This window comes from Lactuca saligna, chromosome 6 (assembly GCF_052625555.1).
Source record: "Lactuca saligna cultivar CGN05327 chromosome 6, ASM5262555v1, whole genome shotgun sequence".
In the NCBI taxonomy this organism is placed as follows: domain Eukaryota; kingdom Viridiplantae; phylum Streptophyta; class Magnoliopsida; order Asterales; family Asteraceae; genus Lactuca; species Lactuca saligna.
In genome coordinates this window covers 83,081,035-83,096,439 of record NC_136422.1, presented here as the reverse complement: position 1 = coordinate 83,096,439, position 15,405 = coordinate 83,081,035, and the positions used below count along the sequence as shown (strand labels likewise).

General features: G+C 31.5%; 1 protein-coding gene, 1 long non-coding RNA gene and 1 pseudogene across 7 annotated transcripts; 2 read left to right on the top strand and 1 right to left on the bottom strand.

Moving 5' to 3' along the window:
• Nucleotides 1–3,392: 3,392 nt before the first annotated feature.
• LOC145001728 (uncharacterized) lies at nucleotides 3,393–5,639 on the top strand. 5 transcript variants are annotated; one of them, XR_013661698.1, is made up of 7 exons: nucleotides 3,394–3,860; nucleotides 4,560–4,706; nucleotides 4,779–4,825; nucleotides 4,907–4,992; nucleotides 5,113–5,170; nucleotides 5,250–5,311; nucleotides 5,389–5,639. It is a non-coding gene; the product is annotated as an uncharacterized LOC145001728 (long non-coding RNA). The 5 variants fall into 5 exon arrangements; XR_013661696.1 differs by having other exon boundaries at nucleotides 4,560–4,825; XR_013661695.1 differs by having other exon boundaries at nucleotides 3,393–3,860; nucleotides 4,560–4,992.
• Nucleotides 5,640–13,154: 7,515 nt separating this feature from the next.
• On the bottom strand, nucleotides 13,155–14,788 carry LOC145002757 (eukaryotic translation initiation factor pseudogene; annotated as a pseudogene). Its single transcript, XR_013661872.1, has 3 exons — nucleotides 14,604–14,788; nucleotides 14,180–14,335; nucleotides 13,155–14,099 (listed from the first exon to the last, which is right to left on the bottom strand). The product of XR_013661872.1 is annotated as a eukaryotic translation initiation factor pseudogene (transcript).
• On the top strand, nucleotides 13,310–13,911 carry LOC145002205 (protein PROTON GRADIENT REGULATION 5, chloroplastic-like). The gene is made up of 2 exons (XM_078961498.1): nucleotides 13,310–13,651; nucleotides 13,710–13,911. The coding sequence occupies exons 1-2, from the start codon at nucleotides 13,379–13,381 to the stop codon at nucleotides 13,812–13,814; spliced, it is 378 nt and encodes a 125-aa protein (XP_078817624.1). The 5' UTR covers nucleotides 13,310–13,378; the 3' UTR covers nucleotides 13,815–13,911.
• Nucleotides 14,789–15,405: the final 617 nt, after the last annotated feature.

The following is a 15,405-nucleotide window of genomic DNA, read 5'->3' as shown; positions in this document are numbered from 1 at the left end:
ACTAGTTGTGAGACCCATATATTGCATGAGTTTATTAAAAAAACATAAAGATCTAAATATTTTGAAATTTTGAATTTTTAAGAAAAATAGTAAAATATTAATTATTAAAATTAAAGTGCTTAGTTATCTTTTAAATTTAAACTAAGAATTTAGATAAATAAACAACTAAAATAATGGGATTCAATTTAGAAATGAATTAGATATATATTTATTATTAAATTTATTACATTTAAGTATTATATGAAATTTAACAAAATGAAAAAAGACCATAAAATAACACATAAATATAATTTAATTTAAATTTACCACAAAAGTACATGTAGCATAATGCATAACAGGATGACAAATGACAAAATTATTTTCATTTATTAGGGAGAACTAGTTGTGAGACCCATGTAATACATGGGTTAATTTAAAAAAAAAAAAGTTAAATATAAAAGTAAAAATATTGGAGAACTTTAAATATATAACAAAATAAGAAAAATAATGAATTATTATAAATAAAATGTTTTTTATCATTTAAATTTAAATAAATAAACAAAAGAAACTAATGAACTTTAATTTGAGAATTTTTAAATTAAAAGGTAACATAATTAATGAAATTGATATCTATTTATTATTACATTTATTACAATTATTATATTAAAATATTATGTTGAATTTAATAAAATACAAAACTCATAAAATGACATGTGGAAAAAACTAATTCAAAATAACCACAAAATGACATTTAGCAAATTAAATGAGAATGTGACAATGTGGCAAAACAAAAACATTTATTTATTAGAATAGATACTATTAAAAAAAAAGCTCAAAACAGTTATTTCATGTTTTTTGAGACCATAACCACAAAAGTTTAAGTTTTTGACTATTAGTGCAAATTAGAAAGATTTTGTGTTCATCCATAGTTTTCTACAAACCATAAGGACATACAGTTTACTTAAAAAAAAATATAATTAACATTGCGAATTGTAAAAATACATTTTATAATTACAATACCATTTTATAATTACATTTTATAAAAAATACATTGTTAATAAATAAGAATACTTGAATAATAAGAATCACCTCGATGTCCCGCTTCTAAATAACCATGTGCACGTTGATGATAATAAAAACGAAAATGAAGCACAATGTAGTATAACGTATGCGTGAGCATTTGGACCGAACTAGCTCTTGGACCAAACCGGTTTTAGAGAATATTGTGGAGCATGGATCAGACGGGATGAGACTTTCCGGGTCCATGTCCAGGTCTGGGTTTTCTGGTTCTTGGACTAGTACAACTTTGCATGCATACAGTACAACCCGTTAAAACGCATTTTTGGGTTTGATACAACTCATTAGATCGAATATGCTGGTGAGTTTGATACGTTACAACTCGTTAAAATGAATACGTTTCTCGGTTTGATACAACTCTTAAAAATGAATACGTTTCCGTTTCTTGTACTCGGTGGATCGGTCAAACTTTGATTGTTTATACCATTTGTTTGAACTTTGAATCGAATAAGTTAAAGACATTTTCATATTTCACCTTCGTGTCGTTTAACATTTCGAGAAACTTTCTTTTGGTTGACCACTTTCTTTTATGTATGTCCACATCTAAGACTTTCCGAATAAAAAAGATTTACCAAACGTTTTGATGTAGCCGAACAAACTCTGTTTTTCTCTTGAATTTTTCAAAGAACTCACAATATTCGTTACAATTTCAAAGTCAGAAATTTTCAATACTCTACCGAGATCCATTTCATATGATTTATATGTCAAAGATCCATAAAATTCAGAATTATAGTCTAAAATAATTGTTGAAAAGCTGAAATATTTCAGATTTGATATCCCAACTTTGAAAGATTGTAATTTATTGAATATAACACCGAAAACAATAAACTTATAGTTTAAAACCATCTACAATCTCTAAATTACACATTGGAAAAAAAAAACTGCATTACAAACCGACTTAAAACGAATGAGATATCTTTGTTTAAAAAATTTCACAAAATACAAAAGTTTAAATTTTGTTGTTAAAAAACTGAAATATTTCAACTTTGATATCCCAACTTTGAAGAATTATAATTCATTGAATATAACACCAAAAGCAACAAAATTATAGTTTAAAATTATCTAAAACTCTAAATGACACTTTGAATATAAACTGCGTGTCAATCTAACTTAAAATAAATGAAATATGATTGTTTAAAGAATTTTAAAGAGTACAAAACTTTAAATTTCTTGCTGAAAAACTGAACGACTTTAGATTTGATGTCGCAACTTTAAAGGATTGTAATTCATTAAATATAACTCCAAAAAAATATCAAAATTATAGTCTAAAATCATCTACAAGACTACAAACTCTAAATTAAACGTTGAAAAAAAATCATATGTTAATCCAACTTAAAACGAGTGAGATATGTTTATTTAAAGAATTTCGCATGATACAAAAGTTTAAATTTCTTTTTGAAAAACTGAAATATTTTAGTTTTGATATCTTAACTTTGAATGTCTATAATTCATTAAATATAACATCAAATGGAACAAAATAATAGTTAAAATCATATACAAAATCTAAACTACATATTATGAATCCGACTTAAAAGTTAAAACGAAATAGATATTTTGTTTAAAGAATTTCAGAAAAAGTAGATTTGATTTTTTTTAAATCAATGCAAAAACCTGTTTTTATTCGTAACCAACCGGATTGAACTGATAAAAAAACCAGACCGGTTTTGATCAAATCCTAGAACTGATCTGAGGGTCCGAAAAAAGGTTCAAGTCCAGTCCAGTCCACATGCTCACCCCTAGTATAGCAGACAAAGACATATGATTAATTTACAAGATCACATTTGTTAAGTAGTTAATACAAAATATGAAATTTATATTTTTAATAAAAACAAGACATGGATTAAATTCCAATGTCAAAACTATAACAATCAAAAGTCAAGTTGGGTTGAGGCGGGTCCTACTTTGTGCTGTAGGCCAAGATACGCAGGGCGGACCAGTTTTTACGAAGGCCCAGCGAGCGGTCCGGATAGGCTGTAGGCCCCACGGGGGCGGACTAGACGTGCCGAGGCTCAGAGAGTGGACCAGGCCAACTGAAGGCCCGATGCGGGTGGACCAGTCATACTGTAGACTCAGGGAGTGGACCAGGTGGGTTGAAGGCCCGGTGCAATTAAACAAATTCTTAATATGTAGACCATTACAAATTTATCTAAAACTGATTATTTTAAATCTAAGAAGTTGAGAAATAAAGATCATAATATGTTTTGAGAAAACTAGTTATTAAACAAATTCTTATTCAAACGAAAATAATTCGTATCTGTTTTGTAAAGTTTGAAACTATGATGGCCAAAATTGAAAATGGAGAAAAAGGTGCCACCGTAGAAGAACCACTCAAGTTGAAAAAGTCTTCAGGTAATGACGGTGAAGCTAAACAACGCGTCAATACCCCAAATTTCTTCTTCACATCGATTAAATTTCATCAAATTTTGATTAAATTTCCAATTCAAAATATCAAATGCTAGCGATGTCGATCCGAATTTCATCTCTTCTTCTTATTTCCATTGTCGTTGTCTCCTCTTTTTTCCCCGCTGATCACTACCTCATCGACTGTGGCACCACCGAACCCACGGTGGTTGACCTAGACCACCAGACGTTCACCCAAGATGGATCATCTGCGGTACTCTCAGTAGCGATCTGAGTGGTCTACGATCGACGAGTCATTGGGGCTGTCGGAGCATGATTATGTTGGTTACGTTCGTATGTTTTTCATATTTGGATTATTTTGCTACCAATGTCGTGGGCCGTCAATTGCTACTACTTCTAACCTGTCCTTCGTGACTCTCACTCTCTCCCCCGAATTTGCCCCTGTAAGTCAATTTCATTTTCAATTTGGGGGAAATCCTCACATACTATTAGCACATTTTGATTTATTCTCTTTACAATAAGTTGAATCTTGTTCTTCATTTTGATTTATAAACATTTGACATGAGAAACATCATTTGCAATAGCACAAAATTGTTTGGTCAGTGTCTCTATTCCAGATTTACATTTTGAATTCAGAAAGTATCTTAAGACATTGTTATACTTCAAGTACGAAAAGTATAATAATGTGAATGCTAACTAGGTTTGACATAAAAAAACATTAAATTTCAGCATTTTCGTGGTAGTTGCATTAGCATTAGAACTAGAATTAGAATAAATATTATAGAGGAATCCAGAAGAAATGGATCTGATGCAAAATGGGGATATATCCAAGGTAGATCCTCACAGGGGTGTACTTACAATCACCATGTTTGTAATGCTTGGAAACATGATTAAGCATGATCACTTTGATGCTCCCATTTCTCATCATATATGTTTTCTTCTTCACTCTTGCTTGCTTATACACTATATACATATTTGGAAGCAATCATATGATCCATTCCTTATACATTCTGATCCATTATTTGCTAAATCGCTTCATTATATCTCTAACATCCTTCTACTATTGGATCTAAAAGTATTCATATTATAGTGCACTCGTTTTCTCATTCATGATAATTGAGGAGATTATTTTTTTGTTATAGGTGAACCACGCTGGATTGACTCAAAATTTTGATGACAATAATGATTCGGAGTAGAGTTTTGCATCAAATTATGCAGAAGAGTCAGAAGAATCCAAAGGATTTTTCATTTTCTCCTTAAATAATGGACAAGAATATCATGTCTCCCAGGCATGTTGACTTTATCTTGTTGCTTTTTCTCCTTTCTAGATCTCTATTTAGTCTGATGTTTGACCATGGCAGATTGTCAAACTTAGATTGCTGATACCTAAACAACATCAAAGATTCATGTATGTAGCTCATAAGTCATAGCATATGTTTTTGTATTACCTCTTAAAAGATTTTCATTGTTTTCTTCATAACTATTTTAGGAATGAATCTTTCTGTTTGGTGATTTCTCAAGTTCTTAGATGCAAAAACAAGAATAAATTGTCTGAGTTGAGATTATCAATTCCAAGTAATCATATATGTTTTATAATTATTATATTACATAAATGTTTAAAAAAATATTTCAGTTAACATATTCTTTTTTACAGTAAATTGCCTAAATTTTTGGGTGGCATTTGTACTTGTGCAGATCAAGGGGGTGTCTTCTATCTGATAAAGGACCATGGAAGAATCATGAAATCATGAAGGTTTTTATTTTTTATTTTTACTGTGTTTTATATATTCCTAGAGTTTTGTTTTAACAATAAAGCAAAACGTGCAAGACAGGTGGTTGAAGTTTTAAACAGTGAAGGAAAGTTTTTTGCTATGCTAACCCTTAATTACTCATGGTTAGTTTTTTTAATCTTGTTAATGTTAATTTTCTAGAAAATGTTGAAAAAAAGTTTGTTTTTATTTTTTTGATCAGCTAAGAAGAAGTGATAGTCAGGATTACAATCTGAAGTTATTGCATCCCCGAAAGCAATAAGGAATTATTCCCATCTTAGGTTGACTCCTGTTATGAAGAAGTGATGAAATTTGAATTATAAATTATTTTATTATATGTGTCTGATTATTTATTAAATGGGTTGTGTTTTTTTGAAAGTGAACTTGGTGACTAGAGGTTACTACTTAATCTTCATGTTCTCATATTCCACATTTCCACTTACTATTTTGCTATTTGTTAGCAATTTTGTTGTAATTGACTCACTTGATGCATCTTCCTGGTTATATGACATTGAAAAGTTTGTAAATAGCTTAAAACTGAAAAAGAGCAACATAAAAAGAGGTTGTGTATAATCCTACTTTGTACAAGTCTTGTTTCTTAGCAGGGACAACAACATGTATCAAAGTGCCATCAAGTGCACCGACCGCCCCTTTGAAAACCCGTCGTAGCCTCCTATTATGTCCTGGAATGTTTGGATTTGGATTAAAAGAAGTTGGTACTATAACATCTTGTGCGAAAAGCATCATTTTTTCCAACACTTCATAAAAAAATTTATGAATTGTTTGCTTCGAGTGTTGAAATCTCTGCTCGATAATCACGTAATGTTTATTATGGCCGATCATCATAAAAAACATGGCCATCTTTTCCTCAACCGATACATGTTTGCTGTCCTTTAATGAATAATTTGCTCTAAAATGAGCACATAGTCGTACAAAAGAGTCACGAGACATGCGTAGTACTTCAACACATTGTAAACGATTACGATGTAACAACTCCAATGTGTATTCATGTCCTGTCATTTCCGAATCATTATCCCGCAATCGTTTCACACCCCTCTTCCAAAAAAACGGATGTACAGGTACATAAGAATTACGAGAAGTAACTTTTGATCGTGATCCATTATGAACCTAAAAACAACAAAGTAGAACTTTAAAAAACATTACATTAATCATATTTCAAGTAGCACAAAAAAAAAAAAACATTACATAAACCATATTTCAAGTAGCAAAAAAACATACATAAACTATATTTGACGTAGCAAATACACATTACATTATGTACCAAAAAAACATTAGATAAACCATATTCCAAGTAGCAACATAACAAAAAAATAGTTCCAAGAAAAGAAAAAAGACCTAACAAAACAGTTCCAACAAAGGCAAAAAGACCTAACAAATAGTTTCAACACTAGAACAATCATCGGACAATCTTTCCATCATTCAAAACTCCTACACTTGTACCCGTCATCTCAAGCCATCCTCGTAATATCTCAGGAACATCAGGAAAATGCATCCACATCTCTTTCATGTTCATGGTCCCTCCAAAAATATGATATGCAACAAAGCGCAATGGATCGGTGGGGCCTAACTGAAGCACCTCTAACTTCTCTAAACATTGAGGGATTGTATACCCTTTAGTCAAACTTTGTAAAGCTTTTTTCATTTCTAATGCTAAATCGTCGCCAGTAATAGAAGTTCCATCAGCTGAAGAAGTAGACGGTGAGGCACTAGGAGGTATAGGAGTTGAGGGTTTAGCCCTTTTGTTGGGGTTACCAGATGGTGAAGCATCAGAAGGTGAAGCTGCAGAAGGTGGAGCGGCAGAAGGTGAAGCAGCAGAAGGTGGAGCGGCAGAAAAGGGGTGGGAAGTGTGTTCACCATCATCATCTATTGCATGAAAAGGGGTGGCGGTAATCTGAAGTGGTGGAAGACGACAAGAGGATGCTCCAGCTACTGATGATGATTGGGTTGAGTAACTCCTAAAATTACCAGTAGCACTATTTCCATCAAAAAGACGTGCACAAAGATCTGGAAAAGGCAGTGGAATTGTTCTCAATGAAGCAGCCTTCGGATGCCCCTAAACCCAAATGTAACAAAAAAAATAGTATAAGAATATTTGGCGACGTCAAACATAAATGTTTAATATATATATATATATATATATATATATATATATATATATATATATATATATATATATATATATAAATGTGTATATACCTTCTTAAAATCATCCCACTCCTCGGCTGTTAAGTTAAAAGTGTTTGTTTGAGAGTTGTATATATTACCAGTTTTGTTTTTTAAATACACCCATCTTGTGTATTTGGCTTTCAAATTGTCATATGCGTTTTTCATTTGTTTTTGACTCAACTCAAACCCAAATTTCTCCTTAAGAACTCTTCCAAGCCTTATCCATGAGTCTTTCTGCAAACTCAATCCTTTTCTACCGACACTCTCTACTTCTTCAATACAAGTATCCAATAAGCATTTTAAATGCTCATTGGTCCATTGTTGTTTTTCTCCCATTTCTAATAAGCAATATATCATAGACAATAATAATTTCATAAGGTATTTTAGCATTCACAAATTGACAAATATGATTCCATAAAGTATTGCATATCATACACATTACAAAAAAAAAAATAATGATTTGAAACAATCAAGAGTATTTTCAAAACCAAATAACAATAAACAATCAACAACTAAAGTGTGATTTTCACATGACTTGTTAGATATCCTTAGTTGAAAACATTCTTTCACATTTTCAGCACAAATTTTCCCAGCATTAAATAATTCACAATTGATAACATTGTTTCACAACAATAAACAATTCACAATTGACAACATTATTTCACAGCAAGACTTTCTTTAATTTTCTTAATTTTCAGCATTATTTCACTGCAAGACTTTCTACTCTTCTGATTCTGCACTACTTATGATACATAAAAATGAAAAGAAAAGGCAAGACTTTCTTTAATTCTCTTAATTTTCAGCAAAATAGGCTCTATATATTTATATTATTTTCTAGAATATCAATCAAACATGATACATGACTTTGGTTCCATTCTTTTTGTATGCAAAAACCTAATCTGATCATGTATCATACATGTATTGTAATAGCATAATGTGAAGGATCAGATATACATCTATTGTAATAACAATTAACAAGAATATGCTAGTGGTGGAGGTGTACCTAGATAGTGGAATTACCGGATTTGCCCTCTGAAGCACAAATGCCAAAAGCTGGAGCGGAATTTCCAAATAGAGAGATGCTTGAAGAAAACTGGAAGGGTGTTTGATTGAGAACCATTGGCGGAGGGATAACAAGAAAACCCAATTAATCATCAATTTCATGTTAATTTCATTTGGAACTAAAAAAAAAAAAAAACGCAAGGAAGATACCTGTTCGCTTCGCTGGTCGCTGAATCGATCGCGATACAATTCGAGATGAGCCTGATGCCTTCAATCGGAGAGCAGGCGGCGACGAGGGTGGTAATCGGCGACGGGGATGCCTCGATGGTCGACGCTGGTCACCTGAATCAATCGCTGTACAAGTCCAAATGCGCTCCTGATGCCTTCGATCGGAGAGCAGGCGGCGACGAGGGTGCTAATCGGCGACACGGGGGGGGGGGGGGGGGGGGGGGAGGCTAATCGACGACGGGGATGCCTTCGATGGTTGATGGATTGAAGATGGATGGTTCTGTGGACCGTGGGAAGGTTTGACGATGGAGGCGGATGCAATAGAAGACATGTTTTTTTTTTTTTTTTTTAGGTTTAAAACACTCGTAGACGTTAGAAGATGTTGGCCCAAGTCTGTGTGGTGAAGACCTCGCGCAGACGTTTTTATGTCTACGCACTTCAGAAAAACAAACACATTGTAAACCTTTAAGTCTGCGCGTGGTCTGCGCCGCGCAGACAAAAGAGCCCACACAGATCTGCGGAGAAAAAACAAACACCACCTTACTAAATCAGTTAGTGATATCTCCTTCTATTGTTAGTGACCATTTTGTTTTCGTCACTAATTGGCATTTTTTTGTAGTGTGGACTGAAGGTCTGACACGGTGGACCAATCTCACAGTAGACCCGATATGCATGGTTGTTCTGTGATTCGATATGATATAGCATGTTATGTGTATGGTATATGTGGTTGGTATTTTGGGGGTATCTCACTAAGCTTTCGGGCTTACAGTTGTGGTTTAATGTTTTTCAGGTTCTTCAAGAGACTGTGGCAACGCAAAGGCGTGATCGTACCACTCCTCGTGTTTATGTTTTATGATATGGACCTGAGAATACTCTCATAATAAATGTATTGGAAACCTTTTTGTAATAACTTAATGAATTGGGATGTTTTTGAAAAGTTTAAATTTTGTTTAAATTTTTTGTCGTTACAGTTATTGATTGAAAAGAATATGATTGGAAGGATATAAGGGTAGGGTATCATTTGGAAATTTAACCTAAGAACAGTTGGTAATGGGCTAGATGGGTGGTTTTGTGATTTGGAGTATTATGGCACAAAGGCTGGCATTATGGTTTATCAGTGGTGGTTGCTTGAAAGAGCTCTTAATGGGAAGGTATGGTGGTTTAACGGTGATGATGATTGCAAGCAATTTCACTGGCAACCAAACAACTACAAAAGAGAAAATGGAAGAAACATTAGATGAAAGGTAAAGTGGTTTAATGGTGATGATGATTGGCTCATTCTTTAGGTTTTTTTTTTTATTTTTTTTTATTTTTAATATTCAGATATTAATAAACTAGTTGTGAGACCCATATATTGCATGAGTTTATTAAAAAAAACATAAAGATCTAACAATTTTGAAATTTGAATTTTTAAGAAAAATAGTAAAATATTAAGTATTAAAATTGAAGTGCTTAGTTATCTTTTAAATTTAAACTAAGAATTTAGATAAATAAACAACTAAAATAATGGGATTCAACTTAGAAATGAATTAGATATACATTTATTATTAAATTTATTACATTTAAGTATTATATGAAATTTAACAAAATGAAAAAAAAAAAACGATAAAATAACACATAAATATAATTTAATGTAAATTTACCACAAAAGTACATGTAGGATAATGCATAACAGGATGACAAATGACAAAATTATTTTCATTTATTAGGGAGAACTAGTTGTGAGACCCATGTAATACATAGATTAATTTAAAAAAAAAAAGTTAAATATAAAAGTAAAAATATTGGAGAACTTTAAATATTTAACAAAATAAGAAAAATAATGAATTATTATAACTAAAATGTTTTTTATCTTTTAAATTTAAATAAATAAACAAAAGAAACTAATGAACGTTAATTTGAGAATTTTTAAATTAAAAGGTAACGTAATTAATGAAATTGATATCTATTTATTATTACATTTATTACAATTATTATATTAAAATATTATGTTGAATTTAATAAAATACAAAACTCATAAAATGACATGTGGAAAAAACTAATTCAAAATAACCACAAAATGACATTTAGCAAATTAAATGAGAGTGTGACAATGTGGCAAAACAAAAACCTTTATTTATTAGAATAGATACTATTAAAAAAAAGGTCAAAACAGTTATTTCAAGTTTTCTGAGACCATAACCACAAAAAGTTTAAGTTTTCGACTATTAGTGCAAATTAGAAAAATTTTGAGTTCATCCATAGTTTTCTACAAACCATAAGGACATACAGTTTACTTTAAAAAAAATAATAATTAACATTGCTAATTATAAAAATACATTTTATAATTACAATACCATTTTATAATTACATTTTATAAAAAATACATTGTTAATAAATAAGAATACTTGAATAATAAGAATCAACTCGATATCCCACTTCGAAATAACCATGTGCACGTTGATGATAATAAAAACGAAAATGAAGCACAATGTAGTATAACGTATGTGTGAGCTTTTGGACCGAACTAGCACTTGGACCAAACCAGTTTTAGAGAATATTGTGGATCATCGATCAGACGGGATGAGACTTACCGGGTCCATGTCCAGGTCTGGGTTTACTGGTTCTTGGACTAGTACAACTTTGCATGCATACAGTACAACCTGTAAAACACATTTTTGGGTTTGATACATATCATTAAAACGAATATGCTGGTGAGTTTGATACGTTACAACTCGTTAAAATGAATACGTTTCTCGGTTTGATACAACTCTTAAAAATGAATACGTTTCCGTTTCTTGTACTCGGTGGATCGATCAAACTTTGATTGTTTATACCATTTGTTTGAACTTTGAATCGAATAAGTTAAAAACTTTATCATATTTCACCTTCGTGTCGTTTAACATTTCGAGAAACTTTGTTTTGGTTGACCACTTTCTTTTATGTATGTCCACATGTAAAACTTTCCGAATAAAAAAGATTTACCAAACGTTTTGATGTAGCCGAACAAACTCTGTTTTTCTCTTGAATTTTTCAAAGAACTCACAATATTCGTTACAATTCCAAAGTCAGAAATTTTCGATACTCTACCGAGATCCATTTCATATGATTTATATGTCAAAGATCCATAAAATTCAGAATTATAGTCTAAAATAATTGTTGAAAAGCTGAAATATTTCAGATTTGATATCCCAACTTTGAAAGATTGTAATTCATTGAATATAACACCGAAAACAATAAAATTATAGTTTAAAACCATCTACAACCTCTAAATTACACGTTGGAAAAAAATTGCATTACAAACCGATTTAAAACGAATGAGATATGTTTGTTTAAAAATTTTCACAAAATACAAAAGTTTAAATTTTGTTGCTGAAAATCTGAAATATTTCAACTTTGATATCCCAACTTTGAGAATTATAATTCATTGAATATAACACCAAAAGCAACAAAATTATAGCTTAAAATTATCTACAAACTCTAAATTACACTTTGAATAGAAACTGTGTGTCAATCTAACTTAAAACAAATGAAATATGATTGTTTAAAGAATTTTAAAGAGTACAAAACTTTAAATTTCTTGCTGAAAACCTGAAACACTTTAGATTTGATACCACAACTTTAAAGGATTGTAATTCATTAAATATAACACCAAAAAAATAACAAAATTATAGTCTAAAATCAACTACAAGACTAGAAACTTTAAATTAAACGTTGAAAAAAATTATATGTTAATCCAACTTAAAACGAGTGAGATATGTTTATTTAAAAAATTTCACATGATACAAAAGTTTAAATTTCTTTTTGAAAAACTGAAATATTTTAGTTTTGATATCTTAACTTTGAATGACTGTAATTCATTAAATATAACATCAAATGCAACAAAATAATAGTTAAAATCATATACAAACTCTAAACTACATATTATGAATCCGACTTAAAAGTTAAAACGAAAGAGATATTTTGTTTAAAGAATTTCACAAAAAATAGATTCGAATTTTTTAAAATCAATGCAAAAACCTGTTTTTATTCGTAACCAACCGGATTGAACTGATAAAAAAACCAGACCGATTTTGATCAAATCCTAGAACTGACCTGAGGGTCCGAAAAAAGGTTCAAATCTAATCGAGTCCACATGCTCACCCTTAGTATAGCAGACAAAAACATATGATTAATTTACAAGATGACATTTATTAAGTAGTTAATACAAAATATGAAATTTATATTTTTAATAAAAACAAGACATGGATTAAATTCCAATGTCAAAACTATAATAATCAAAAGTATTAAATTATAAAAACAAAAACAAAAATAAAAAAATAAAACAAATTTATTTAAGTTTCAGTTTTTTTTTTTTTTTATTTGACGTGGTGCAAACTTTAAATAACAAATAGTTTTTTACTTTTTAGTCGAAGTCTTCTTCTTCTATAAATATGTTCGACAGAAGTTAGACGTTCATTTTAAAAAACAAAAACCCTAGTTTTACAAAACATAACCTTAAATGAGCCAAGCTTGAGAATCTTTTAACTTTCGTACAAGCCTATTTAGTTTTACCAAAGAAAAAAAAAAAAAAGCAAAGAAAGTGGAATAAGCTTGTATGAAATAAAAGTGGGGACCCATGTACGAAGAAATTCTCTATTTAGTCTTTCAAACGCGTAGATTAAAAGGAAAAAAAAAAAAAAAAAAATCAACAAAAATTATAAACCACCAAAGTATCTGTGGCTCTCAAGGCTTCACATCACATATCATCCATCTCCTGCCTTTTAACCTCCTTCAACCAAATTTTCCATTCAGCAATGGCGACTTCATCCATCACTGCAACTAATTCCTTTTCTTCCTCCTTCCATGGAAGCTGGGGCAGCACCATAGCCGGTGAAGATTACTCCACCATGCTCACAAAGACGACTAGGGTTAGATTCGGAAGAAATCCATTAAGTTTTGGCCCAATGATGGGAAACGTGAATGAAGGGAAAGGACTTTTTGCACCATTAGTCGTCGTCACTCGTAACATAGTCGGAAAAAAACGCTTCAATCAGCTTAGAGGAAAAGCAATTGCTCTACACTCACAGGTATATAATATATAGTCTTTGAAATAACAAATTACACAACTGACCTTATGCTTTTCAGGTAATCACCGAGTTTTGTAAATCGATAGGGGCCGATTCCAAGCAACGGCAAGGGCTAATTCGTCTAGCGAAAAAGAACGGAGAGAGACTTGGATTCTTAGCTTAACATACTTTTAGTTTTTCATAGTTTGTATCAAGATCAATATTTTTTTTCTCCTCAAATATTTCATAACTATATATATCATCGAAAAGTTTAGCTTTAATATGTTGGTTGGTAATCATGATTTGAGGAATGGCTTTCAGAATTGGAAAAATAATAACATATGTCAACTTCAAAATTGAACATACGATACGATAGTAAGTAGTAAATAGTATCTACGAAGTCACTTATATTGCATGAATTTACACATTGTACCGACCTTAATTTTGATGTTCTTGTCTCGGAATCATCCTGAATCACATTCACAAAAAATGGCAGAAATGGAATAAAGAAATATTTATATAAATAAGATCAAAGATAATGAGATTTACATGGAAGTTGTAGATAATCTTATCTGTCACACGTCTATAATTTCGTTCCACTTTCTTCCAATGCTCAGTTTGAGCTTTAAAAACATTGCTACTAGTAACTGTCCATTTTCCCCCACTAGCACACTCTGGATCTTCCCATTTAGGTGATCGTATAAACTGCAATAAATTTCGTCATCAATCAACTTAATGGGTTTGTTTTGATAGACTTTAAGTTCATCTATCTGTTAGATTCACCTCCATTTCGTTCATTAAACAATTAATTGAAAATCAGATCATTTTAGCAAAGTAATTCGCATCAATTATTATGATAATCAAACCAAGAATCTCTAACAATGGGATGGAAGCATAGAAAAAGGTACATCCAGATAAATCTTATTTACTGCATTTACAGAAAACAACAAATAGTGATTGGGGTTTACCACCAAAACTCTTGTACAGTTTCGAAAGTGTAGACCTTGCGAAGGTTGTTGCCCCAAGCAGCGCCTTGTTTAGGTTTTGATTGATTATCGATCCAAAACGTCCATTTCTTCTCTAACTTGTGGGGCTGTTTATCAACTACCTCCGCTGCTGCATCGCTGGCATCCACAGCCGCTCCGTCACTCGCCATTATTCCTCTCTCCGTCTCCCACCAAAAATGAAAATCTAAGACCGGTAACTTGAGGAAGTTATAAATTACACCAATCGTTCCTCGTGCACATGTCACAAAGCGTATTTAGTCCTTATTTTCAAAAATTAACTCGGACCCTCCCTCGTTTATTTAAAACTTGCACACTTCATTCCTTTGGATATAAAAAGACCATTTTACCCTTAATAATTTCTATATTAATTTTCTTTTATTTATTTATCATTTTTAAATTAAAAAAAAAAAAATAAAAAAACTTCTCACTAACCCACCCCTCTTGTTTCACTTTCCCATGTTTGCTTTCATACCCCAATTCCCTTAAAACAAAAATGACGGACTACTCTACATCTCTCTGCTCCGGCGCCGATTCTCCTCCGCCTCTCATTACTTTTCCGGCGAGAGAAGCTGATAATGATGAGGTATTGGTAAACGATTAAAGACATGGAAGATCGGAGTCACTCATTGAGATCTAAAACCCCAAAATCTTTTGCTAGACGACGATTGAAATTTGAAAATCTCTGATTTCCGACGTCGACGTCGTCGGATTCACAAAAGGATTGAACTTTTGCACCGGTAATCGTTCGCCGGAAAGACTACGATTGAT